Consider the following 27,050-nt stretch of genomic DNA (forward strand, 5'->3'; position numbering starts at 1 on the left):
TGTAAAAAATTAATCCAGCTGGAATTTCTTCCCATTCATGAGCTGGCAAAGCAAAGCCCCATTTTTACAAGCTTGATCTTTACAAGATTGTTTTGGTTTTTCAAAGCAGTCAGAAGAAGGCTTGATGCAACCCTTTTTAGCTCCCGGCTCTGGCATTAATTGCTGGCTTGGACCAAGCCCTGGACTTGTATTTACAGGGCTATTTTTCCTCCAGCGGAACGGCGCAGGGCACAAGCAAGATGTGCGCAGGAAAGCCATCGTCTTTTCTGTGTCACTGCACATGCAACGCCAGCGTGCATTGGCACACGAGGCTGCAGATGGGTTTCGTGTCTGAAAGATTAAATGAGAGCACCTGTGGGGATGTACCTGGACAGTGACGCTCATTGAAGTGCCACTTTCAGGCACTCACATGAGGTTTTCCTCCCACTCCCAGGCAGGGTCGCTGGGCTCCCTCCCGGGATCTGACTGGCCGGGGGAGGAAGGGAGAGTCCCAGGCATTCGTTCCTCCGAGCAGGGAGGTAACGTGGCTCGGTATCTTTGCCCCAGTTCTACGTCTGTTCTACGTTCTGTCGCAAAGCTTCGGCCCTCCGTGGAATCCGGAGCCAACTCGTGCTGGCGCAAGTTCCCAGCCCAGCGCAAAGGGCAAGGGCGGGCAGAGGGGTTCACCCCACGCTGTGGCCCAGCCTGTGGCAACCTGAGCGGCCTCTCAAGCCCTCAAGAGCTGCAAAAAGTGATTTATTTAGGCAAACTCTCTGGGGAAGCACCGGGCAGGGCTGAGGCAGCAGGGGCTGCGGGCAGGACTGTCCCTGCCGAGAGCCACCAAGCCATGTCACCTAAATCCTGCCAGCCCGGGATCCCCAGCATCCCCATCCACTCCCTGCAGCACCATGTGGGGCTGGTGGGACTCAAAGAGCATCATTCCACCCCAAATCCCCTCGGTGGGGCTGGAGGGAGCTCCGGGTTCAGCCAGGCCAGGCGCTGGGCTTTCGGCAGCGGGTCCTGCCCTCCCTTTAATGTCCGCAGCGGTAATTAGTCCGGGGCTCTCTGAACTGAGACTTGAAGAATAGTTTCCATATCGGATCCGCAAATCTTGCTTTGAAGTTGTTTGGGATTATCTGTCATCGTGTTTCCTCGTCAGCACATAAACAGGCTGTGATGGAGCTTTACCCAGCAGGGTACTGCCTGTCCCGGGCAGGCTGGAGGAAGCTGCACATAAACTCTCGGCTCTATAGAAGCTCCGAATGCAAGTGCAGCTCTGGGAGCCGAAGCACCATTGTCAGCTGAGGCACAGGATGGGAAAAACTCTTTGTGTCAGAACAATAAAAAATCACAAAAATGTGCAGTTTCACTGAATCTCATGCAAGCGACTGTTTCCAGAGAGTGAGTTAGTCGAGGCGTGCTCAGTATCCCGCCGTACCCACAAAGGGAAATCTTCACGGGCGTGTAAGCAGACGTTTTGTGCTTTGCATCTGATGCGGCTGAAAACCATCCCACGCCTCGTGGCTCCTTTGGGCGGGCGGCCCGCGGCTCAGCACCGGTCTGGTGCGGCGGCGGGGCCGGGACCGGCCACGGGCTCCCACAGTTCGGGCGGGTGAGCGGCCGCCTCACACACTCACATCCTGTTTTCCGAGCGAAGCTCCTGGGAGCAGACGCGTGGATGGTGATGAAAGAGGCAGCGTGTACCCCGGGCACCGGGCTGAGGTCACCCAGCCCAGGGTTTTAGCCCGTTCCCACCGAGCTTTGCCCTACGGACACGCAGCTTTGCTGGGGGAAGCGCTGGTGCCAGCCGGGGCAGGGCTGCTGGGGTCGCTTCTCCTTGCCATGCGCACCCCAGGGTGGCTTTGGGGGGACAGACGGGGCTGGAGAGGGGCAAACCTGGCACGGTGAATGTGATTAGTCACCCCCAGGGTGGCGAGCAGCATCGCGTCCCGTCGGAGCGGGGATGGGGGCACGGGTGGGCTGCCGGGACCCATCCTGCCCTGCCCAGCGCTCTCAGCACCGCGGGGCTGCGGCTCGTCCCCCGGCTCCGCCAGCCTGCTGAGAATTAGGGAAAGGGACACACAGATCCTGAAACCCAGCCAGTGTCAAAGGCTGCACCAAAGCAACCTCGGGTCCTTCTCCGGCCCCCAAACCCCTGTGCAATTATGTTTTCAGATCTGAAAAAAGAAAATATCATAACAACGATAAGAAAGCTGTTTTCCTTCCCCCGTTGCAAGGGGGAGCCTGCGGCAGTTATTCCCTTTTGCTGGCATTTTTGGCACACCTCGCAGCAGGGTTTTGTTTCAGACACTTCCCATCGCCCTCCAGCCGCAGGTACCCCGAGAAGCGAGAGTCCTTGTGCTGCTGCCAAGGTCTGCAAAGGGGTTATGGACATCTTCACAAACCCTTCCCCATTGTTTCGGGTTTTCCCGCTGCTGTTGCTAAAGAAGAACAGGGTGGGGGGGAAGGAGGGAGAAGTTTGCAATAACAGATTTCACAAAACGGTGTAGAAACTGTAGGGGAAAAATATCAGCAACAAAAACAAGCTCTGAGAGCAGCTGTGCTTCCAGAGGTTCCCAGGAGAGCGGGGCACCCGGCGGTGGTTCCCCAGCTCTGCCCGGCCGCAGGTTTGGGTCCAGCCCCGCTTTGGGGACAAAAGGCTGGTTTGGGCTCCGCGGTGGCTCCCATGCCATGGAGGTTATTTTTACCCCGCGCATTCCTCCTGACCCCGGTATTGCTCCAAAACCTCCTTCTTGAGGGAAGCAAATGGGGAAAAGGTTCCTCCTCGCCGGCTGCATCCCGGAGCTCCTGCCCGGTGCTGGAGGACCCTGGTCCCTCACCCGGAGCCCGGGGCTGGGGGGGCTGGGGGTGCTGGGTCCCTCTGCATGGGCAGGAGGAGGCGGAGGAGGCTGAGCCGGTTCCCAGCCCCTGGTGTTCAGGGGAAAGCAGAACCGGTGCTGGCAGCCCCCTGAGCATCCATCCTGCTTCCCGCGGGATGCGGCCACGGGGCTGCCCAGGGCAGGGGACCCCGGTGCAGGGAACTCAGACCTTTGCTGGGGCTCTGAACAGCCGGGGGGCAGCATGTGGCAAGAGCGGGACCCTGCCAGCTGCCGGGGTGCCAGGGGGACCGAGCCCCCCGAGGTCAGCAAAGGTCCCATGACTATTTCTTTTCCTGACTGGCACATGGACCTTTTGTCTGCCAGGGTGACCTGAAGCAGGAGGAAGGGCAGGGAGGGGATGGTGGGTGCGAGAGTGTGAGCCCAGCAGCACATCACAGGGGTGCATTGTGGGGTGCTGAGCACCCCCAGCAAGTGCCAGCCCCATCCTGTGCCCAGGGGACAGGGACAGCGGGGGCCACCGTCCTGCCCAACCCCGTCCAGGGCTTTCCTGGCTGCGGACAGGGCGGGATGCGCTTCCCACGGGCAGGATGGGCTTGTTTACGGGGGCAACGTTTATCTGCACAAGCAGCCCTTGGGCGGGCAGCGTGGATGTGGGTTTGCCGTTATCTCCCCCAGCGATCGGAGGGGAATGTAAACACGGATGGGGTGGAAATGCCGCGGCACAGGGACATCTTCACCGGGGGTCACTGCCGTGGGCAGCAGCACCCGGGGAGCCACCATCACCCCATCCTGCGTGGGGCTGGAGATGGGTTCCCCACCCACGGGAGAGCCGGGGTGCAGCTCCCGCCCTGGATCCCGCAGACAGGGACGATAGAGGTGACGGATGGGGCAAGACAAAAGCCGCCAGTCCCCGCTGCCCCTGTGCAGAAGTTTATCCCCCCCTCGCTTTATTTTCTTCCTGTCTCCAGCAATCCCTCCGGTAATGAGCAGCTGGGGAGTATTGGTGGAAGTGCCCGGGGCTGGGCAGGAACTGCCCCTCGCTGCCCGTCCCGGGGCTGCTCTCACGCAGGGGCCGGGGGCAGCGCCACGGGGCTGTTCCACAGGGCACAGCGCTGGGGAGCGGGTGAAGGGACAGACACCGACACACTCCTGCTCCACATTTAGGAGGCAATAAGGCCATTAACATCACACTGAGGGTGGTGAGAGCCTGGCCCAGGTTCCCAGAGCGGTGGTGGATCAACCATCCCTGGAGACATCCCAGGCCAGGCTGGACGGGGCTCTGAGCAACCTGAGCTGGTGACGCTGTCCCTGCTCATGGCCGGGGGGACTGGGGGAGCTGGGAAGGTCCCTCCAACCCAAACCATCCTGTGATACGATTCTGTGATGTGATTCTATCACGCAAAGATGTGCCCTTAAACCCTGACCTCCCCCCGGCTCCTTGACCCCGTAATGGTCCATTCTCCGGGCGGAGGAGGAGGAAATGGCCGTGGACCTTGGTATTCGGTGGCAGGACGCCTGGCTGGGTTGGGGGTCACTGCTGATGTCACTCGGCACGGCCGGATGTGTTATTTTCCTGCCCCAGAGCTCAGTAATCGATTCAGCAGCCGTGCGGGGTGAGGGCTGCCTGGCTGGCACCGCAGCGGGTCCGGAGTCCCAGGGGTCACTGGGGGCACCGCATCCTGCCGGGGGTCCCAGGGGTCACTGGGGGGCTTCAGCTTCTCTTCAAATGTGTTATTTTTTAAAGTTCTAAGAAAAAAACTATTTTCTGTCACTGCCCCGAGGCCCGGGCAGCCCCAAGCACGGCTGTCCTGCCCAGGGTGCACCCCAGGCCCCCCCGGATGCCGGACACCTGTGCAGACGCTGTGTGGTCCCCCCGTTTGCTCTGTCACCCGGAGGTGACAGAACCATTTGGGACGGGGCTCTGCCACCCAGGCGGGCTGACATCTGTCCCTGCAGGGTTCACACCGCGACCACTCGGGACCTCCCACCGCGGCCACCCCGGCTGCAGTCCCCGGGAGGGGGACACAGGGTGACATGGGGACCCATGGGGCAGGTGGCGGTCACTAAAAGTGCGAGACACCCCTGGGGGGGCAGCGGGGCTGCGATCTCCGTCGGGAGGAGGCAGCGATGTCATCATCCCGCTGCGGACCCCGTGGGGTCACTGCAGGGCGCACGACACGGCGGGGACATGGGGAGCGTGCAGGGGACCGCGGCCGGCGGGCACCAGGACCCGCCGTGCGCCGGGAACGCCCCGCCCCCTGCCCCTCCCATCTCATGCCCCGCCCCTACTCAACCAAACCCCGCCCTTCACCCCGCCCCGCGTTGCATTTCCCGTGTCGCCGCGCGGCGGAAGGGGCGTGGCGTGCGCCGGAAGCGGCGGGCAGGGCGGGAGGGCGGCAGCCGCTGCCATGTCGGGCCGCTGCTGCCAGGGCCAGACCCCGAGTCGCGACATCCCGGGCCCCGGCAAGCGCCTCGCCCTGCCCGACGGCGCCGCGCTGCCGCCCGGCGACTACAGCACCACGCCGGGGGGCACCGTCTTCGGGACCACGCCGGGCGGTGAGCGGCGGGCGGGCCTGGGACTGGGCCGCTCCCTGAGCGGGGCGGGCGAGCCCGCTCCGTGTTTGCGGGGAAGCGGGCGGGCCCGCGTTCGGGGCGGGGGCCCTGCTGTCCGGGTTTGGGGGGGCACCGGGCGGGCCCGCGTTCGGGGCGGGGGCCCTGCGGTCCGGGTTTGCGGGGGCACCGGGCGGGCCCGCGTTCGGGGCGGGGGCCCTGCTGTCCGGGTTTGCGGGGGCACCGGGCGGGCCCGCGTTCGGGGCGGGGGGCCTGCTGTCCGGGTTTGGGGGGGCACCGGGCGGGCCCGCGTTCGGGGCGGGGGCCCTGCGGTCCGGGGTGCGCGGGGAGCGGCGGGCCGGGCTCTCGCTGTGCCCGGGCTGCGTGGGGAGCTGGGGGCTCCCGCCTGGGTGGGGGTGCAGGGGCTCGGCTGGGGGCTCCTGCTCTGACTGGGGTGTATTTGGGCTGCCGTTCCGCGATCCCCGGGCGGGCTCTGGGGGCTCGCACTGTCTGTGGAGCAGCGGAACAGCACCGGTGGCGTTGGCTCCGTGGTTCCCTTGCAGCCCCGGGAGCTGCGCTGTCCCTGGGCTTTGGTGCTCCGGTAATCAGAACAACCCGCGGGCCCCGCTCGCTCGCTGCCTGCTCGGCGCAGATACCGGGCTGAGGTGCCCAGCCTGGCGCTCCGCGTTATCTCGGCTGAAGCGCCGTGTCCCGCGCGCTGCAGCGGGGACACCGTGTGCAGAGCTCCAGAAAGGGCTCGTCCGTCGAGAGGCTTCGTGTCCCCGCCGCCTGCCCGGCCGTCTGTTTATCTCGAGGGTTTGGCTGTTGGGACAAGCGGCTGCTGTTGAGCTGATGGCCCCGGCACGTGTGTGTATCTGCAGCTCCTGCTCATCGGTGCTCCAAGATAATTTCTTCTGTAACTTTAAGAGGTTTTTTTCCCCTGTTCTGCTACATAAAAGATCAGTGTGAGCAGCAGGGGTGATGACACTGTACTTGAAGTCCAGTCAAAAGAACAAACTGAGCGGGAGTTGGTAGGTGTTTTGTTCGCCCCTCACTCCTCGCAGTCTTTACGACATGTTTCATGGGTTAAAATGTGGAGAGAAGAGGGAAGTCAGCATTGCTGACTCGCTCGTTTTTTTGTGTGTCTGTACAGAAAAGCTTTGCCTGGGGAACTGCAGTTCTCCTGTTATTTTTGCCATATGTTCTCTCTGCTCTGAAAGCAGCAAATAACTGGAGCACTTAAACAGCACTTGCAGTAATTATGCCGCGGTAGATAGAATGACTTTCTCAGCTGTGTTCAAAGCTCTGAGTAACAGAATAGAAACGAACAATTAGCAGCGCTGCTCAGCCTAATGAGCCTCCCGGGATTATCATCAGTCTCTGGGGAGTTAATGAACGTCTGGAGCCGCAGGAGCCGCACAGCCGGTGTCTGTCGCAGGGCGTGCGCACCTGGCACAGCCCGCGACCCGGAGCTGCTGCCTGGTCCCCTTTGGGGGTCAATTTGGGGCTGTCTTTGGGAGGAAAGAGAAGAGGAGTTGCACCAGTTGCTTCCTCAAACCCTTCTATTAATGCTTCATCCCGATGAGCCAAATTCACCCCAACTTCCCGAGCTGCACAGCAGAGGCACTGGGGTGCTGGAGCCGTGGCACAAGCGTGGGGGGGTGTGGGCTTTGCTGCTAATTACCCTCCCCAAAACAGGAGGAAAACTCAGCTTCACGCTCGCGAGGAGCCCATTTATGGCCGGGCCGGGTGGCCACGGGGTGTTTGCTTTCTGAGCTCAGGCATGTGACGGCGCCAGGAACGTGACCCGGGCGGGGAAGCTCTGTCCCCCTGAACTGTGCTCCCGGTACTCGGTACACGAGCTGCGGTTCTAGGAAACCCCGTCCTCACCCCCGGGAGCCTCCCAGGAATGCAGCGCTGGGTCCCAGCGCCGCTGCCGTCCCGCCTCCTCGCGTCCCGCCCGCTGCCAGCGCGGCTCCGGCTGGCGCTGGGGCTCCCCTCGCAGCCCAGGAACGACTCGGATCCAGAATCTTCCAGGAAGAGGTCCCTAGTGTTTTGGGAGCTCATGAGCAGAACGTTTTTGAAACGTGACACCCAGCTACATTATTTTATAGCCACGCTTCAAAATAAACCGAGTTTAATGTTCCCGAACAGATGCTAATTGGAGCTTGTTTGCCTGCACGTGTGAACTTTAACTGCACATTTTCAGGGAGTACACAAGGAGGAGTTGAGTCTCCCACTTGCTGGAACAGGAACAGAGCAGAAAGGGCCTGAAACAGAGATGAGGTTTGCAGGAAAAAGTGTTTTCCAGTACTTTCTGAGTTAAGGCCGCGGTCTGTTTGGAGGGATTCCTTTTCTGTGTGGTGTTTGAGCCCTTTCCAACACAATTCCTTTATAAGGAACAGGCTGTTCAGCCCAGCGGTGTTCCTGGAAGTGCGCGCCCGGGCCGTGCTGTGCGAACGGTGGAGCAGACGGGCACCGCAGCTCTGGGCTGTCGAGCCGTGTGTACGGTACACGTCACCGCGCCGGGTGGTTCGCAAAGGCAACCGCCAGCGCTCGGTGACACGGAGGCGCTGCCGGGCCCCACACCGCGTGTGTCAGCTTGTCTGTCCACAGTTCTCAGCTCAGAAGAGCCTGTTGTGTTCATAAGTGGAAATTACATTCAATTATCCGTTTCCTTGGGGGGGTGTTGTGCCCTTGAGTTAGGCAGGAGGGGCTGGATCTGGGGTGTGCGCACCGGTCTGGGTTTGGGACCGTGTGCTCTCCCCGTGCAGCAGAGCGGGGGCGTTGACTCTTACGTGGGTACCTGATGCTTTCGCACCTTTTTTGGCAAATAGTGCTGGTGGTGTCTGGCTTTGGGGCGGCGCAAAACGAGCAGAACGAGTGCTGAACAACAGGTATCGGTTTGAACGCGACTCCTGCTGCCGCGTTGCACGTGGAGCTGTGATAGCCCTGCTGTGCTCCGTGCGTCAAGATGCTAAAACCTGACGGTGTTCTGGTCTCCCCCCAGGTACCAGGATTATTTATGACCGTAAATTCTTGATGGAGTGCCGCAACTCTCCGGTTGCCAAAACCCCACCTTCCCACCTTCCGGACATTCCAGGTGTCACCAGCCCAAGTGTGGAGGAGCTGAAGATCGAGAACAACCACGTCCAGAACTGCGAGGAGAAAGTGAGCGCAGGTGAGGGCACGTGAAAGCCAGGGCGGTGCTCACTGGCTCCTCACCGCAGGGCTTTTCAATTAGTTAAGTGTAATTTGTCAGAGTGACTCTGTTCTCAGTAACGTAGCGCTTGGGAAGCTGCTCTTGGATCGATAGCGTGTGGTGCGGGAATGGGCGCAGCTGTTGCTGCCTCTCTGCGTCCCGGGCCGTTCTGCGCCTGCTTTGCATTTCTGACAAAGATTAGATTACAACGGACTTTTTAATATCGGCCTGAGTTTTAAATTCCTTCTGACTTTTTTTTTTTTTTTTTTTTTGACACAGAAGCTTCTGCTGTACATGTGATTTCATTAAAGGTGCTGTAGTAGCAAAATGAGCAATTACTGCTCTTGCGCAGGTTTATTTTATTAATGTGGCATCACTTCTTGAAGCAAACCTGGAACTACCCAGCACAATTATTTATCTTCCCTCTAAAACTAAAGATCCAAGGGCTTATGAGCTGGCTCCCATGCTCACTCTAGGCAAAGTCTTTACAGAGTCGGTATTGCCTGGTGGTTTTGGTGCACAGCGTGGTGCTGTGGGGGCGGGCTGGGTGTGACCCGCGGTGCCGGTGCAGCCCTGTCCCCGGGGCGGCTCCGCGCTGCCTGCGTGGCCGTCCCGTCACACTGCGGGGACGGCTGGGCCCGCGCCGAGCTGCGAAACGCGTGTGCGTACCTGTGGTTGCCATCCATGTTATTTACATTCCTTTTATAGTACAAGGAAATCCATTGTAAAATACATTTTTGTAAAGGGTGTGTGCTGTACTGCTCACCTACCTGTGAGTAAGGTCCCCACTATGGACAAAATCCACGTTTTGCTTGGACAAGGTGGTTTTCATTGGTGCCGCAATGCAGATTTAGTCCAAACGGCTGCGTTTCTGAAGCACAGACAACTGTTGTTTCTTCACTAAAGTATTTGATACTTAATGTGAAACTTTGAGGACTCATCTGGGGTTTTTTTGTGAAACTTTGAGGACTCACTCGTGCCGTTTGTCCCTCTCGACAGGTGAGGAGGAGCAGTTTGACATGGACATCTAAAGCGTGTGCCCTGAGAGTGCTCATCCAGTGAAGAACCAGGACCTCGTCTTGAGGATTCCCACCAGCCAGGCCTAAGATTAACCCGCGCCTCGAGTGCCTTCCCGCGCCCCGGGCAGGCGGCGTGTCCTGCGAGCAGAGCGCGTCCTGCCCGGGCCGGCGCGGAGCCCGCGCTGCCGACGGGCCTGGGAGTGCCGGAGCGGGCACTCTCAACCATTGCGTTTGTTTCCAGTTTTATGCCTTTGTTAATCATTTTAATACTGTAAAAGTTACAGAAATGCGACATAAGGGAGAAATAAAAATCGTTTTGAGTCTCCTGATATGGAGATCGATGCAATAAATGTGGCTTCTGTCCCTCATTCTTCCCAGCAAGAATCTACCAGCTTGTTCTGGGAAAATCGATGGGGTGTAGGCTCGAGATTAACGCCGCGCTTGCGGGATTCCCCTCAGAACGAACGGCTGAGGTGCCTGAGCCCTCCGTGTGTCCCACGTGCGGTGGCGGCATCTCCAAGAAGGACAATGCGAATCAGGACACGGCCCAAACCCCAGACTTCCTAAAAGACAACGAGTGTCTGAACCAGTCTCAGTAGATAGCGTTTGAACATCTGCTAATTAAGCTAAATTGCGGCATTATGATATGCAAACCTTTAATAATGAGTAACAGAAGGAACAGAGACAAAGCAATTGCTGCAGATAAACTTGCATTTTTTTTAAGATAAGATATAGCGTTTCTCTGAAACCTTAATGGGGACGGATTTGAATTTATTGCCCTGGGGTGTCACTTTGTTGGTCTTGCGGCCGTTCAGCTCCCCGCGTCCTGCTCTGCTCAGCCGCCTCCAGCTCCGTTTTGGGGAGGCAGCACAAGACTCGGGTTTAACAAAACTCACTCTGGTGTGAATTTGCCCAAAGCTGGTTACTCGGGGGACTGGAAGAGCCGCGACAGACCTGTGCACTGTTTGCGGTGTCAGTGGGTGCTGAGCGCGGGACTCTGCAATCTGGCACTCACCCCGTGCCGGGGAAGGTTTGGGGGCGACCCTGTCCCCATCTGCACATCCAGGTGCATCTCTGGGGAGAAACAAGCCAATTTCAGCCTTGCTGCTTGTTATTTCTGTGAGTTTCTAGCCCAGACGCGAACAGGAGCCTCGTGGTGACGGGTTTTTATGTTGGTATGAAAGCTACTGCCTGTTTTTTTTCCTCTTTTTGAGTGTCAGCTCTTGCAAGTGCTGCTTTTAAATTCCGTTCCCTCCCACCCCCCTGCTAGAGGGTAACAAGTGTTTAGGTGTTAAGTATTCCGTCCATGCCTGCGCCAGCTTTGCATCGGTATCTGCGTGCTTATGTAGATCCGGGGAGCATCAAAGCGCCAGGTGCCTCCGCAAGCAATTCCTGGCCGATAATTCGGAGAGAGGGCGAACACCCCGCCAAGCACCGGCCAGGTGTGGGGGCGCGGAGGGTCAGGCTCCCGCTGGCTTCCCGGAACGGGGCCCCGGGGCCGCGGGCACGCTGGTGAGGCGGTGATGCTGGTGAGGCGGTGACGCTGGTGACACGGTGACACTCGGGTTGCTCTGGTGCAGTTTGTCCCCAGCCTCGGGCCCCTCCTGCGCCCATGGTGTGTCGCTGTGTGGTCTCAGCGTCCCCTGCTCCTGTTCTCCCGTCTCCACCCCGCTCCTCACGCCCCGGTGCTGCCTCCTTCAGCGTGTGTTTTTGGATCCTTTCCCTTGTGCGTTGGCGTTTCCAGCGCTCCGAGCTCGCTTAAGCCACATAAGGAGCGGCTCAGCCTTCCCAGGGGGAGCAAGCTTAGTGTTAGTTGGTGGATGAGACAGGAGAAACGTGTCCCTGAGCGAGACATTCGTCCCCGAGCCCGAGGAAAGCACGGATATTCGGTTTTCACTGTACCCTGGTTGTGCACCCCTGCACTTCGCCCGTCCTGGTCAAGTTACCGCTTCGCAAATACACCACCTTTTTCTGACAGCGGATGTTTTAATAGGAAATATTCATAGACATAGTGTGGATGATTTAATTTCATCTTGATCGAGAGCTTTGTTTGCCTAAATTATGGACATTAGGGTCATTATTGGGATAGGGTTTTTGTGCCTTGACGACAGTGGTTAGATATCTGCATCTCTGGGATATTCAAACCCGCCTGGACGTGATTCCGTGTGACGTGCCGCAGGTGACGCTGCTCTGGCGGGGGCTGGACGGGATGATCTCCGGAGGTCCCTGCAGTCCTGTGTCCCTGCGGTCCCTGCTGGAGCAGCGGTTGTTCCTGTTGGTACCATGGGGCCGAGGAGCCGCTTTGCCGCGGGCCGGGCCCGGCGGTGCTGGCTGTGGCGCGGCCGCCCTGGCGTGTGGGTGGCTCCACACGCCGTGCTGCTCCGGGGAGGTCTGGGGGACAAGTGTTGGCTTTGTCGGTGCATTCTCTGTCCCTGCCCCTTTTTGTCCCGAGCGGCGCTCACAGCGTCCCCGTGTCCTGCTCCGTGTCCTGGTCACGGGACAAACAACACCCGCCTGACCCAGCTCCTGCCTTAATCCCCCGTTTGTGCAAATATTACCCAGGGCCTTTGATAAGCCCCTGCGCAGGCAGCGCTCCCGTAAACCCGGGCACTTTCCGTGCCAGAGAACCTGCCCTGCCCTGGGAAGGCTCCGTCCTTCCCACGCCAATGTGTGCGGTGCTACAGCCCAGCCAGCCCTTCCAAAAGCGGGGACCATGCCAGCTCCCCAGCACCAGGCGTTCCTCCCCAAAGCGCTCAGGGCAGAGTTCCTGCTCTGCAGCAACACCCCGCTGAGAAAACGGGGCAAAACCGGGTCGCTCCTGCTCGGGCAAAGCTCACGAGAGCACCCGGGATGGCCAGAGCGGGGTCTGGCCGCGTGTGCCACCCGGACCATTCCCTGCCCGTGCAGTGGGACCGGGCGGAGCCCCCTGTCCCGTTCCTGCCATCCCAGCGCCCGCGACCCCCATGTCCCGTTCCTGCCATCCCAGCGCCCGCGACCCCCGTGTCCCGTTCCTGCCACCCCAGCGCCCATGACCCCCGTGTCCCGTTCCTGCCACCCCAGCGCCCGCGACCCCTGTCCCGTTCCTGCCACCCCAGCGCCCGTGCAGCACCCCTGCCGAGCAGCCGCTGGCCCCGGGGTGCTGGAGGGTCCCACCGGTCACTGGGAGGTGACCAGCAGGGACCTCGTGATGCCGGCAGGAGGGCAGGACCCCCGCCAGGCTGGAGCTGTCCCCCCGCTTTATTGTCCTGCGTGTCTGGGCTCCCTCTGTCCCGCAGCTGATGTGTATTGGGGCAGGAGAGGGGCCAGAGCTTGCTCTGCTCACACATTAGGTCCCTGCTCGCAGCCCAAGCCTTGCAAAGCCTGGCTCGCTAGCAGATACCTTGCCTAAGCACGGCAGTTCAGCTTTATTGTCACCGTCTGCACTTTGATGTTTTCCTTACAGCCCTGGAATCTCAGACTTTATTTTTCCACCCCACTCTTCCCAGGGAACCGCCGTCTGCTGCCCCTCCACCCCATGACAACTTTAGAACCGGCTGCTGGCGTTGAGACAGGCTTGATGGAGGGGCTTGATGGCCGAGATACAGCTCCCAGCGCGGCTGGTGGACACGGGGGCTGGGGAGGCCGAGGAGCGGCCCACGGGGGACGAGGAGCTGTGAGCGTGCGAGGGTGACGCGTCCTGGCCGGGGTGCCAGCGGGTTTGGGGGGAGCAGCAAACCTGCGCAGGAAGAGGGAAATATCAACCGTATTTCGTGGAGCCCAGATGCGCAGGTTGGGCGCGGGTCCGTGTGCTGCCGGGGTGACCCCGGGCCCCTGCCCGCCCTTGACAGCTCCGCAAATGACCCTCTAATGACGGGCCGGTCCCCGTGTGAATCTGCGAGCAGGGGCGGGGGGGAACCAGACGCGGTTTGTTTACCCGCCGCCCGGGATGTGGATTGGGATGATGGGGCCGGGCTGGATGTGGACTGGGGGCCGCTGGTCCCAGGAGGGGAGGGCTGGGGATGTCCCGTCCCGCCGCGGGCAGCCGGGGACAGCAGCGGGTCCCCACGCGTGTGCGTGTCCCCACCCACGGGCAGCGGCGAGCCCGGGGGAGCCCAGACCCACGGCCACGGGCTGCGAGCGGCCAGACCCGGGCGGCCACCCCCGCTGCCCCAGGGGGAGCGTCTGTCCCCACAGGGCTGGCACTTGGGGACGCGGTCACCCTGGGGACACGGTCACCCGTGGGCATCGCGTGGGGCTGCAGCTCTCCCCGATGCCGTGGCACAAACGGGCCATGGAAATCAGCAGAGTCTACCAGGTGTTTTTAACATATAGAATTTTTTCATGCATTACAACCACGACCCTTTTGCTGCCGCCCCATCCAGCGAGCGGTGGAAAAGCTTTGAGCAAACCCGTGTTTTACAGAGCCAAGATGTTCAGGGTGCGCTGGGGGGCTCAGACCCACCGAGACCCACCCTGGGGTGGCTTATTTCCAGGGGCACCTCGCCTGCCCATGCAAACCCTCTCTGGCTCCAGCGATGCTTTGGGGAGGGATGCGGGAGCCCCATCTTTTGCATCACTCCCAGTATGGTCCTGGGTGTAGAGATGGAGGCCCCATCTGCTGCTGCCCACATGGCTGGGAGCTCTAGACACTGGCCCAACACATTAACTCGGCTTCATTGTGATATAAATCTGGTAGCATTTTAATAGAAATATAATAGAAATCTTAAGAGAAATGCCAAAACCCTGGGCGAGATTGAAAACCCCAGTGGTGCAGATGCTCAGCACGGCCATGCACCGCTGCTGCAGCGCTTGTAGCTGCCAGCAATACCTGTTGCCGCAAAAAGAGCGTCACCGTGGGCAGCACGTGGTGGCACGGAGAGATGCTGCCGTGCTGCAGCCCTGCGCCCCGGCCTCTGCCCCGCGGAGCAGCACCAGCCCCGCTGCCCCGGCACACACCGGCCGCCCGCGCCGCGGCTCCCGGCTAAACGCAGCCACCGGACACCCAGCACCCTGGATCCAGCCATGCACTGCACTGCAGAGCTGCCAGCACCCGGCACCCCGCTCCTTCGTCCCTGGCACAGCCAGAGCTTCCCCGGCCCACTGGCACGTGGGGTTCGGAGCTGACGGGGGCTCAGCGGTGCCCCAGTCTGTACGTTGGTCATGGGTTGGGTGGCCAGTCCTCGGGGACACTTTCTGGGCAGAGATGTGCCCCTTGGGAGCTGCCCTCAGTTGCAGCCGCACTCCTCGATGATCATGTCCTCGTGGTGGCGGACGACGATTTCGCCCTTCTCATAGTAGAGCATGGAGAGGGGACTCATCCTGACGGGGGAGCAGGCGGGACAGGGCACCTGGTTGGGCTTGTAGAGCTGCAGCAGACTCTGTGGGAAGGAAAAAGCGTCACCCGCTGCCGTGGGCTGGCAGGGCCGGGGTGCAGGGGGCAGCGGGTCCCTCTTACCTGTATGTAGGCGTGGTTGGTGGGCTTGAAGGTCTCGTCCACAGGTGATGGGCACTGCCCTTCGCACCGGTACGCGTTGTACTTCTTGGGGTAGACAATCCAGCTGCCCCAGCCGGTCTGCTCGAAATCCACCATCATGTCCACCCTCCTGCACAAGGTCCTGCCCTCCTCCCCGGGGACGGCAGCGGCGTCACTCACTTTGATCCTTTGCTTCTCCTTCCTGTTCCTGCGGTGCCGCCGGGTCCCCGTGCCCTGGGAGCCGCTGTCGCGCATGACGTGCTTGGAGGTCTCTGCTGTGCGGATGAGGCTGTGGTCTCCCGGAGACCTGTCCTTGGAGAAGACGAGCAGCAGCACTCTGTCCATCATGTCCTGGGGCAGGGCTGGCTCCCCGGGACCAGCGTCACTCAAGATGGGCAAGTGTGTCGCAGTGGTGGTCAGGGTGGCCGATCCATTTGCCTCCCATCGCTCCTGTCCCATGGGACCGTGGTGCCCAGGGGCTGCTGTTTGGTGGAGCCAGGACCGGAGCAGGCTGGTGACCTCGAACACTGTCCAGGAGGCCTGGGTGGACGAGGGGCTGCCGGCCACGGTGCCCAGGAAGAGCTGGTGGGCGCAGGTCCCGCCGCCCCGGCACCGCCGGCTGTGGTAGATGTCCAGGGAGACGCTGTGGGCTGGGGAGAGGCCGGACAGGCGGACGCGGAGCTCAGCCAGACTCACCTCCTGGCTGCCGGAGAGGGAGGACATGTCGAAGGAAAGCGCCCAGCGGGAGCCGTTCCGCAGCAAGCCTGGAAGCCAAGGGGCACGGTGAGGGCACCTGCTCTGCCGGCAGCGCCGGCGCCAGACGGGACCGTGTCCTTGTGCGCTGCCGGGACACGGTCCCTGCCGCGGGAGCCCGAGGGTGTGGAGAAAGCAGCTGGATCCACCCCAAGAGCCAGCGAGAGCCCCCCAGCATCGTGCCCTGGCCGCTGGGGAGACGGGTGCTCGGGGACGGGGCGTGTGGGAGCAGTGCCGGTCCCAGGACAGGGATGCTCGGGAACGGTGCGGTCCCGGGGTCAGTGGCGGTCCCAGGACAGGGATGCTCGGGAACGGTGCGGTCCCGGGGACAGTGGCGGTCCCAGGACAGGGATGCTCGGGAACGGTGCGGTCCCGGGGACAGTGGCGGTCCCAGGACAGGGATGCTCGGGAACGGTGCGGTCCCGGGGTCAGTGGCGGTCCCAGGACAGGGATGCTCGGGAACGGTGCGGTCCCGGGGACAGTGGCGGTCCCAGGACAGGGATGCTCGGGAAAGCTGCGGGTGCCGGTCCCAGGGAAAGGGATACTCGGGGGCAGTGCCGGTGCCAGGACAGGGGTTCCCGGGGCCGCGGCTCCACTCACCGTGCGGGGAGAGGCTGAAGGCGGCGGCGGCGGCGGCGCGGAGCGGGGCGGGCGGAGCGTGGAGCAGCTGCAGCATCAGCGGGGGGCAGCGCGGCGGGGCGCGGGTGGGCGCGCGGGTGGGCGCGCGGGTGGGTGCGCAGCCCAGGCAGAGCAGGGCGAGGGCGCAGAGCGCCAGCGCGGGCGCGGAGCGCAGCGGGACCCGCATGGCTGGAGCGGCCGCCCGCAGCCGCCGTATTTGTACCGCAGCCCCGAGCGCCGCCCCGGGCGGCCCCCGCAGCCCCCTCCCCGCCACCCTCGCCCCCTCCCCTCTTCTCCCCGTCCCTCTTGCCATCCCTTCATCCCCAGCGCCGTCCCTCTCCCCGTCCCTATCTCCACTCTCCCTCCCCTCCACCCCCCATTTGCCCCGCATCCTGTCCCATTTCCATCTCTCCCGTTCCTCACATTCTCCCTTGCTCCTTCTCCCCATTTTTCCCTCCCTGTCTCCAGCCCTGTCCATCCCCATCTCATCCCTCCACCTCTCCACCTCTCCAGCTCCCCATCCCTCCTCCTCCTCCCCATCCTTCTCTCCATCCATCCCTCCTGGGCTTGTCCCCACCACCAGCCCTGTCCTGCCGTGGGGGACACGGCCACCCGCTCGCTGTGCAGGGACACCGCTGTCCCCAGCGCCCTGCACCTGGGACCCCCGCGGAAGGGTGGCCCCAGCACCCTCCTACAACAACCCTGTCCTGCTCCTTGGAGAACAGAGCAGGGCCTGCGGTACCGATGGGTATCGTCCCCGTCGCTCCCCCGGCCCCTCCCAGAGAGGGGTCCGGAGCAGGACCTGGGGAGAGGGTGCTGAGCACCCACTGCCCTCCCTGCTGATGGCACAGGGTGCGGGACAGGACAGCGGGCTCGTACCGCTGGGTGCGGGGGGACGGCAGCGTCCTTGGGTGGTCCTGGCCCATGGACCAGCCCTGGGGACGCGATGTGGCTGGGGCGGGGGCGCTGCTGGGCCAGGCGGGGGTGCGGGGGGTGAACCCTTCTGCCCGTAGCGCTGCGGAGCGAGTGGGAGCGGCCGTGGGGACACATGGCTGCGCGTCACCCGCACAGCTGGGCCCCGGAGGTGTGAGGAGCCGAGCGGGGGGTCCCCACCTCCGCCAGCCCTCCCAGCGAGAGGGTTTCGCGGAGCTGCCGGGGGACGCTGCTCCTTCCCGGGGAAACGGGACAAATCCTCGCGCGGGACCCCCGGGACTGCTGGCGGCGTCCCCGCCCCGCACGGCCCCGCTCCCGGCGGGACCTTTGTCACCCCCGCACCGGGTCTCAGCCGTGGGCTGGCTGACGTCACGGCGGAGTGGGGTGACGTCACGCTTCCCCCCGCCCCGCCGTGTCCTTCCCAGTGGCCGCCAGCAGGTGGCGCCGCTCCGCCGCGCGCCCGCGGTGGGGCCCACCGGGAGCCGTTGCCCTTTGAAGCGGGAAGTCTCGCGAGAGCCGCGCGCGGCGCCTCCCGGCGGGCGGGAGGCGGCGCGGGAAGATGGCGGCGGCGGCCGCGACCGGGGCTGCGGGTCCAGCGGCCGAGGGGCCGGAACCCGCCCCCGACCCGCCCGCCCCGGAGCCTCCAGCCCCGCCGGAACCGGGCGCTGCGGACGCCGAGAGCGGGTGAGTCCCTGCCGGCCCCTCAGCACCGCCCGGCCCGGGGAACCGCGAGCGGACCGCGGGGTGCTGCCCCTCCCCGGTGGGACGCGGGGGGCTCTGCCGCAGCCGAGCGGGTGCCCGCAGTCCCGGCCGTGCTGCCCGCAGTCCCGGCCGTGCTGCCCGCGGGGCCGGCCCGCACCGGTCTGCCCAGGTCACGCCGGCCTCCCCCGTCCAGGCTCCCCAGCTTACCGCAGTCACTCCCATTCACCCCGGTCTCCCCAGTCCAGTCTCCCCAGTCTCCCCAGTCCAGTCTCCCCAGTCTCCCCAGTTCTCCCCAGCCCAGTCTCCCCGGTCCAGTCTCCCCAGTCCAGCCTCCCCAGTCTCCCCAGTTCTCCCCAGTCCAGTCTCCCCGGTCCAGGCCAGTTCCGAGGCCGCTCTCGGGTTCTGTCCCCAGGGGCGATGCCGCCCTGGCCGATGTCACCGCAGCGCTGGACGCGGAGGCCGCCGGCGGGAAGGACGCGCTGGTAGGTGACGCGGGTGACGGGGGACGTGGGCTGCAAAGGGACAGGTGTCAGATGTTTTTCAGAAGATATTTCCATTTAACCAGTAGATGTTTGGTGACACCTGACATGGTAGAACTGATAAGGATCCTCGGTTTGCCAGGATCACCAAGTCAGGGTGAGACGAGGACATGGAAGGTGGGCAGGTGGTTATTCAGAAAACAAAATCCAAACATGTTCCTGTGGTTCAGACGAGAAGGACTTGCCGTCCTGTTAACCCCAGTTTTAGTTCTTTAAAGAGCTGTTTTGTAAATCATATCCTCACCTGTCTGACCAGCTGTCACTGACTGAACCTGCAGAGTGGCCGCAGCTCACAGCACGGCTGTTCAGGGGAAGGAAACTGTTCCCTCCAAGTGTCCCGTTCTGCCGGGTGACCGCGCGAAGCCCCGGCCGGCGCGGTCACCGCGGGTTTGCTGCTGTGCTCTGCTTGCAGGAGGGCGCTGGGGACACCTCGGAGGCGCTGGACGCCCAGGCCGGCTCGGTGGACGAGGAGAACGGGCGGCAGCTGGGGGAGATCGAGCTGCAGTGCGGGATCTGCACCAAGTGGTTCACGGCGGACACGTTCGGCATCGACACCACGTGCGTCAGCTCCGCGTGGCGCGGGCGCCAAACCGCTCGGCAGAACCGGGGTGCTTGCAGTGGAAGTGCCCAGAGTGCCATTGGAAAAGCAGGGGGGGCTTCAGCAGGCGTTTTCAATTGACTTGAACAAAAAATCTTTCTGCAAGTGAAAAGTAAATTCAGTTAATTTCTAGAACCTACACAGGGCTGATCTCAGACTTATTAAAAACTCAGCTTTTTTCTGTTGTATTTTATCCCTAAAAAGCACTCTAGATTTCCAGTTAGAATGACTTGACTTGGATGGAGCTCTTTGTCTGGAGCTTCTGGGCTGTTTGTTATTTTGCTGAATGAATTTCAGGACTTCTGTAAAACAAGAAGGTGACCCTTGGCTTGCTTAGATTTTTCTCACTTTTTCCCTTTTCTTGGTGCCCATGATAAACCTAATGTGATGAAAATATCATCGAACCTATTAGATGTTCCTGGGTTTGGAGGAAGGGGGAAGAATTAATTTGTGAACCTGGATTAATGAATTTTTTAGCCCAATGTAGTGACATTGTTAATCTCCTAACGCGATGCGGTAAGGTGTGCACCGGTACTCACAAATCACCATGCACTTTTCTAGATCCTGTCTGCCCTTCATGACCAACTACAGTTTCCATTGCAACGTTTGCCACCACAGCGGGAACACCTACTTCTTAAGGAAACAAGCAAGTAAGTGTGAAAGCACACTTGTTTGGAATTTTGTGCAGGATGGTCCTGGAGGCTTCATTTTGTCGAAAGTCGGTGGGAAGGTTCAGCTGAAACTTTTCAAAAACGCTTCCAAAAATCCCATATTAGCACCAAGTGTGTGTGGCTTTTTCTAAAAGTGTTTTGCCATTTGCTACTAAGTGAATGGAGGGGGTGAAAGTCTCCTGTTTGCTGGGGCTGCAGAGCGAGGACGGAGCTTGCGAGGGGTTTGTTATTGGGGATGCTGCGGGTGCTGTGTGGTCAGGGATCGCTCTGCGCACGCGTCTGCATTTGTTTTCCCCTGTCAAGTGTAATTCCAGCTCTGGAATATTTTTGTTTATTAAGATCTCAAGGAAATGTGCCTTAGTGCTCTGGCCAACTTAACGTGGCAGTCAAGGACACAGGATGAGCACCCGAAAACCATGTTCTCGAAAGATAAGGTACGGCTGTTACAAAACCATCATGCACTTACGTGGGCTCTGAGTTCAGTGAAACGCAACCTCAAACAAATAGCGGCAGCGAGACTTTCAGACCCGCAGTGTTGACGCAATTTTTACTTTATTTTTCTTACAGGATATTATCCCATTTATTGATAAATACTGGGAGTGCATGACAACGCGCCAGAGACCCGGGAAAATGACTTGGCCTAATAACATTGTCAAAACTATGGTGAGTATTTGGAGTTAAATCTGTGGATTTTCCGCGCATGGTACAATTGTCTGACATTTGTGTTTGCCGACGTCTGGGCTTAGAGGTGAATGGTGAAGAGTCTGAAGGTTCTTATTTAGCTCATATACATTCTATTCATAAATATTATGATTTAGACACTTGCTAATGATCTTGGTTTGATCTTACCGTGCGTACCTTGAACTTCTGCTCTGTTTTAGTGTAAAGAAAGAGACGTATTCTTGGTGAAGGAGCATCCGGACCCAGGGAGCAAAGACCCAGAGGAGGATTACCCCAAGTTTGGGCTTGTAGACCAAGTAGGTAGTGGGAGAGGGAAGGGAAGTTGTGGGGGGGGAGCCGGGAGGAGGGTGGGCGGTTGTTTTTGCTGTGGTTTGTGCTTGGTCATGAGTGGAACTCGGCCGCGCTGTGAGCCCATGAGAGCCCGCGGCACCGCTCTCTGAGCCCACGTTGGGATGCAGCACCGCTCTCTGAGCCCACGTTGGGCCACAGCACCGCGCTGTGAGCCTGTGAGGGGCCGCGGCACCGCGCTGTGAGCCCATGTTGGGCTGCGGCACCGCGCTGTGAGCCCGTGAGGGGCCACGGCACCGCGCTGTGAGCCCGTGAGGGGCCGCGGCACCGCGCTGTGAGCCCGTGAGGGGCCGCGGCACCGCGCTGTGAGCCCGTGAGGGGCCGCGGCACCGCGCTGTGAGCCCGCGTTGGGATGCAGCACCGCGCTGTGAGCCCGCGTTGGGATGCAGCACCGTGCTGTGAGCCCGCGTTGGGATGCAGCACCGCGCTGTGAGCCCGTGAGGGGCCGCAGCACCGCGCTGTGAGCCTGTGAGGGGCCGCGGCACCGCGCTGTGAGCCCGCGTTGGGATGCAGCACCGCGCTGTGAGCCCGCGTTGGGATGCAGCACCGCGCTGTGAGCCCGTGAGGGGCCGCAGCACCGCGCTGTGAGCCCGCGTTGGGATGCAGCACCGCGCTGTGAGCCCGTGAGGGGCCGCAGCACCGCGCTGTGAGCCCGTGAGGGGCCGCGGCACCACGCTGCTTGGGTGGGTTTGCACCCAGTCCAAACACCGCGTTTTTCGTCTCTTTCAGGATCTCGCCAATATCGGGCCCGCATATGACAACCAGAAACAGAACAACGCCGTGTCCACCAGCGGAAACTTAAACGGCAAGTCATTGAATCAGGCGCTTTTTGAATATTTGGGGCTAAGCTGTGTTTTCCCAGTCCTTGTGCAGTTACAGCGGTTGAGATGCTGCAGTTAAACCTGTTGCGTGAACTGAGATTATTCTCTCCAAAGCACGTTCTGCCAGTGTCGCTGTGCCTTTCTGTAGGGAGAGCTTCATTTTACCTTATTGCAAACCCTCAGCTTTGTTCATGGCGTCCAGCTAAACCAGGGTGCTCGCAAGAGAGCTGAGCTGGTCCCTTTTCCTCCATAACGATTTTAATTTACCTACTTGTATTATTCAGAGTTCCTGTTTTCCTCACTGTGAGATTTCAGAGTAGTTGGGGACGGTCTGTTATTCCCAATAATCACGTTACCTGCTGGTGGGATTTAGTGTGTGCGAGGCTACACCCTTCCCTAAAACGCATCAAGTAGCGCCTGACAGGAGGTGCTGCCGGCTTTCTGGGGATTATTTATAGATAGCTAAGGCTGCGTCGTCTCCGTTTCATGCACTGGTTGTTTTTCATGTAATTTCTGGAAGATTGATGCAAACATGGTGCCCCTTCTGTTCTTGCAGGTGGAGCCCCTTTGGGAGGTGAATATTTACCTTTCAGCTTCTAAAACTTAAGTATTATTGTTTGCAAAGCTTTTTTGCTTAATTGTCTTAGAAGCTAAAGCCAATTAAAAATCCAAAGCGTGCCCTGATGTGATTGCAATAATACCTGAATACAAACCAACAATTTCACTTTTGAATCTTTAGCAGCTAGTTTGTCATTGTCACATTCTGCCCCACTTGACTGGTTTACAGTTCTATTTTCACTTTGTGTGATCTGACCCGATGTCGTTGCGGTTTTAAATCTGAACGTCTAAATATGGGGAACCCATGAGCTGGTGTGAGTTCGTGATTGTTTGTGAATGAAATCATGTCACGTTTGTGCAGAATATTCTGTGACCCCCTTACACCCCAAGGGGAATGCTGATAATTTAAAAGCTGACTATATTTTTAGTTACAACACAGTATGTGGTTTGTAAAGGTGTTTATCTGCAGTACATAAAAATTCTATAGTTTGCTTAGTAAATCAACAGTGATCTTTTTTGAAATAGCGTAATGATAAAATGCATATACATTTAATTTGTTAAACATAATGCTGATATTAGTTTGATTACATTTGATGTGTAGCTTTTCCTGTGCTGTGGTTTGATTTATGGGTAAAAATTGGGCTCTGTAATACAAAATGACCTGCTGTTCAGTCACAGATTTTGGTAATACTGAAGAGAAACACCTCTGTTGCTTCTCATTTTCCCTCAGCTTAGGCGTATTTTCTTTTATAGATGGAAATGTAGCGTTAAGTGCTTATTGCTTCTCGGTGTCAGAGCATCTCTCCAGCGCGGTGCCGTGCGTGGTGACTTTGGTTAAAGCCAGTGTGTGCTGCAGCCTGGGTTTCTGCTGCTTCTGCAGAACTAAGTCGGATCACTGACTGGAATCTCCACGAAAGCAAATCACGGCACTGTGGCAGCGGGTCCCAGTGCTGCTGTCTGTGGATGTCTTGATGACAGAAAAGATTCTTCATTCTCACCTTAAAAGCTTGAGCTGAGCTCATTTGGGTGATAAAATCTCACTTAGCTTCCACTCCAAATTCAGGCATTTCAAACATAAAAATTCTGTGTTTTGCTGTGCTCATTTTGGATGAAGTCTGTTCCCACTAACAGTGGGAGAAGGTGCTGGAGCTCACGGTGGGTTTGGGTTTGGCTGCCCTGCGCTCGTGGAGGTTCCTGCTCAGGGCTCGCTCTGCTCTCAGCCGCCCACCGTTCCCGTTTGTGTTGCAGGGGGAATCGCCGCCAGCGGCAGCGGGAAGGGACGGGGAGCCAAGCGCAAGCAGCAGGACGGAGGAACCACGGGAACAGCCAAGAAAACCAGAAGGTAGGAGGAGAGACAATGCGGTGGCGCCACCATGTGTGACGAGGCATTGGGACGGCTCTCCTCCCGTCCCTTACGCTGCCCCGTCTGTCTCTGCCCTTGGGACACTGGTGGGGAATCGTGCCATAACCCTGGGCTGGTTTTGATAGATCACACGCTAGAAATTCTTTGGAATAGCCGAGTATGTGCTCATTTTGCTGAGTACACGCTCGCTTTGCAGCAGCTGCTTGGCAGCGAAGCGCCGTGCAGGCTGTGAGCACGGCAGATACAGCTCCGAGAGGTTGTCCTGCGTCGACGTGTGATGTGAGATGCCCACGTGTCTTTTTTGTGTCCCGCAGCGACCCGTTGTTTTCTGCGCAGCGCTTGCCGCCCCACGGTTACCCCTTGGAGCACCCCTTCAATAAAGACGGGTATCGGTACATCTTGGCTGAGCCCGACCCCCACGCGCCAGACCCAGAGAAGCTGGAGCTGGACTGTTGGGCAGGAAAACCCATTCCCGGGGACCTCTACAGAGCCTGCCTGTACGAACGGGTCCTCCTGGCGCTGCACGACCGAGGTACAGAGCTTGCGGATTGTCTGCGAGTGTGCAATGGGCTCTTCTCACGGGGCATCTTCTTGTAACCTCACGTTGCCTGTTACTGATGTTTCGGACATAATTGCTTTAAGCGGTGCAAATATTAGTTCCCCTTCTCTATGTTCACTTGCCTTTTGGCATCGCTGCACTTTAAAAATCACAAATGTCCCTCTCATATCGTCCTATCTCCTCTGCCGCAGCTCCTCAGTTAAAGATTTCTGACGACAGGCTGACTGTTATCGGCGAGAAGGGCTATTCCATGGTACGAGCCTCGCACGGCGTGCGGAAAGGAGCGTGGTACTTTGAGATATCCATGGACGAGATGCCTCCGGACACAGCTGCCAGACTAGGCTGGTCACAGCCACTAGGTAGAGGATTTTACCAAGTATTTCTTAGTGGTGGATTGCAACTGGTTCCTATATTTCTTGCCCAGTAATTTAGACCTCAGGAGGGTAAGTCACACTTGGCTTGCCAGCTTCTTCACTGCTTTGCTGAAACTCTGCAGGTGATGTAAACTGTGCAGCACGGGCAGATCCTTTATGCTGTTGCATGCTTAACACTGTAGCCAATGCCTGTGTATAAGGGCAGATACATTTGTTAACGGAATGTAATTGCTATTCCAAAAGTCGAAGCAGGACACACAGGTGCTTTGCTGCTCCGTGTGTTCACAAAACAGTTGTATTTTTGCAGGGAACCTCCAGGCACCTCTGGGATACGACAAGTTCAGTTACTCGTGGCGCAGCAAGAAGGGAACCAAGTTCCACCAGTCGATAGGGAAGCACTATTCGTCTGGCTACGGCCAGGGCGACGTGCTGGGGTTCTACATCAGCCTTCCGGAGGACACCGAGACGGCCCGGTCTCTGCCTGACACTTACAAGGACAAGGTGAGGTGTTTGCTGTGGGACTGAGCACAGCCTGGGGGGGGTGGAGAACAGGTTGCTCTTGTGTCGAGTGCGTCCTTTCCATCCTACCTCTGGGTTTACTGTGGTTTATATCAGAAGGGCCCAAAGCGTTCATCTCAAGAAGACAAACCACCCAGAGCCACCCAGATGTTCTGCAGGGCTCCTGCATGCCTGACACTTTTTAATATGTCCCTAGACACAACAGTTTCCCGGATTACTTCTGAAGTGGTTTTTTTTTTCTTAATATTTCAGGCTCTGATCAAATTCAAAAGCTACTTGTACTTTGAAGAGAAGGACTTTGTGGACAAAGCAGAGAAGAGCCTGAAGCAAGCGCCCGGCAGCCAGGTGAGTGAAACCTGGAGGGTGCGCAACCTCGGGGGGGGCGGTAGGTGTTCAGCACATTTAATGAGCACAAAGGGAGGCTGATTATTAGTTCTTCAACAACAAAAAAAAACCCACAACAGCAAACCAGAATGCTTTTACTAAAGCAACAATAACAGAATGAACCGGCTGCTTGTGATGTTGTCGTGGAAAAAACTCTCTGCATTTTGCTTTGCAGATAATATTCTTCAAGAATGGTGCCAGCCAAGGAGTTGCCTTTAAAGACATCTTCGAAGGAGTTTATTTTCCTGCTATTTCTTTGTACAAGGGCTGCACGGTAAGTAATGTATCTTTGCAAGGTAATTCCCACGTCTGTTGTAGCTGTAGTAATGCACAGAGTGCACGTTACATCCCTTGTGTGATGTGGCTTCGTCAGACCCCCTAAGGAGCGCTCTGCGTCCTGCCGGGGTGGTCCATGTGCTCTGGGTGGAGCCCCAGGAGCGGGAGAGGATGAACAATGAAGGACTTTGCCTGTTTCTTTTGGATCTAATGACAAATGTATCATCTTCCACAGGTTTCTATAAACTTTGGGCCATATTTCAAGTACCCCCCTCGAGATATCACTTACCGTCCGGTAAGTAATCACCAAAGCCTTTTACCCCCCGCTTTGTGGCAGCCTCACAATATTTAAACCAAAAGTGGCTGAGGTTTTATTGTGGTGGTGGGAGCTGATTTCTGCCAGGCCTGTGTCTGTTCCCGTCGGTCTGTGTGCATGGATAGTGTAATGAGAATTTTATTTAACAATCTTTGAGGACAGATAGCCTGAAAAATAATTTAGCATCTACTATTTAGTTAAAATGTAAATGTTCCTTTTGATGGTTTATCAAGTCCCTGTGTCAGCTGCTTTTAGCAGCAAGAGCCTGAATTCTTGTTTAAGGAAACACTTGGAAAATTGTCTAATGTTTTGGGGAGGGCAAAAGTCCTTCAGGATGAGCTGCTTGTCCTTCCTTCCCGCGCAGATGAGCGACATGGGCTGGGGCGCCGTGGTGGAGCACACGCTGGCAGACGTGCTGTACCACGTGGAGACGGAGGTGGACGGGCGGCGCAGCCCGCCCTGGGAGCCTTAAACCACGCGGCACAAGAACCAGCGCAGCGGGTGTCCAGTCAGGCGGTTTTTATTGTACAGGAACACGCGTCACTCAGCCCCATCAGCCAAGGAGCAAACAAGCCGCAGCCCCCGCCAGCTGTGTATTTGTTACCCGCTTCCCGCGCTGCCGCTGTTGGAGCCAGCGATGCCGTTCCGGAGCGCGTGGTGCGGTTGTGCATCCCTCGGGGCCGGCAGGAACGGTGACAGCGCCAGCAGCGAGCGCCGTGCTGAGCAAACGCTGCTGTGCCGGCGGCGGTTCAGCCAGCGCGGCTCCAGGGGACGTTCTGCTCCGTGGGGCTGCAGAAGCGGCGCTGCTGCTCCGCGGCCGATTGTACCATGAACAACAGCTTGTGCTGTAAGGAGGCTGCTGCGTGTACGGCTGAAATGCGGGTTTCTGGCCAAACTGTATTTTTTTTCCCCACAAACTGGAAACCAGTTTGAAAATAAAGGCTTTAACTCTTAATTTGTTGTTGTTGTTGCCTTGTTATGAATGAGATTTAAAC

General features: G+C 59.0%; 3 protein-coding genes across 4 annotated transcripts; 2 read left to right on the forward strand and 1 right to left on the reverse strand.

Annotated features, from left to right (window-relative positions):
- Positions 1-5,157: 5,157 nt before the first annotated feature.
- Positions 5,158-9,940, forward strand: EIF4EBP1 (eukaryotic translation initiation factor 4E binding protein 1). The gene is made up of 3 exons (XM_082072480.1): positions 5,158-5,375; positions 8,380-8,550; positions 9,571-9,940. The coding sequence occupies exons 1-3, from the start codon at positions 5,228-5,230 to the stop codon at positions 9,600-9,602; spliced, it is 351 nt and encodes a 116-aa protein (XP_081928606.1). The 5' UTR covers positions 5,158-5,227; the 3' UTR covers positions 9,603-9,940.
- A 4,854-nt stretch (positions 9,941-14,794) lies between these two features.
- Positions 14,795-16,600, reverse strand: NODAL (nodal growth differentiation factor; the record flags this gene model as incomplete). The annotated part of the gene is made up of 3 exons (XM_082072744.1): positions 14,795-14,947; positions 15,025-15,806; positions 16,396-16,600. 3 exons carry the CDS (start codon positions 16,598-16,600, stop codon positions 14,795-14,797), a joined length of 1,140 nt encoding a protein of 379 aa, XP_081928870.1.
- A 1,269-nt stretch (positions 16,601-17,869) lies between these two features.
- Positions 17,870-27,010, forward strand: ASH2L (ASH2 like, histone lysine methyltransferase complex subunit). 2 transcript variants are annotated; one of them, XM_082072549.1, is made up of 17 exons: positions 17,870-18,030; positions 18,461-18,530; positions 19,000-19,145; positions 19,747-19,835; positions 20,196-20,290; positions 20,424-20,519; positions 20,738-20,833; positions 21,615-21,690; positions 22,263-22,280; positions 23,513-23,606; positions 23,942-24,159; positions 24,378-24,545; positions 24,868-25,061; positions 25,332-25,424; positions 25,639-25,737; positions 25,975-26,034; positions 26,420-27,010. In XM_082072549.1, the coding sequence occupies exons 1-17, from the start codon at positions 17,906-17,908 to the stop codon at positions 26,525-26,527; spliced, it is 1,845 nt and encodes a 614-aa protein (XP_081928675.1). In that variant the 5' UTR covers positions 17,870-17,905; the 3' UTR covers positions 26,528-27,010. The 2 variants fall into 2 exon arrangements, with proteins under 2 accessions (XP_081928675.1, XP_081928676.1); XM_082072550.1 differs by lacking the exon at positions 22,263-22,280.
- Positions 27,011-27,050: the final 40 nt, after the last annotated feature.

This window comes from Streptopelia decaocto (assembly GCF_964273445.1).
Source record: "Streptopelia decaocto genome assembly, chromosome: 25".
NCBI lineage: Eukaryota > Metazoa > Chordata > Aves > Columbiformes > Columbidae > Streptopelia > Streptopelia decaocto.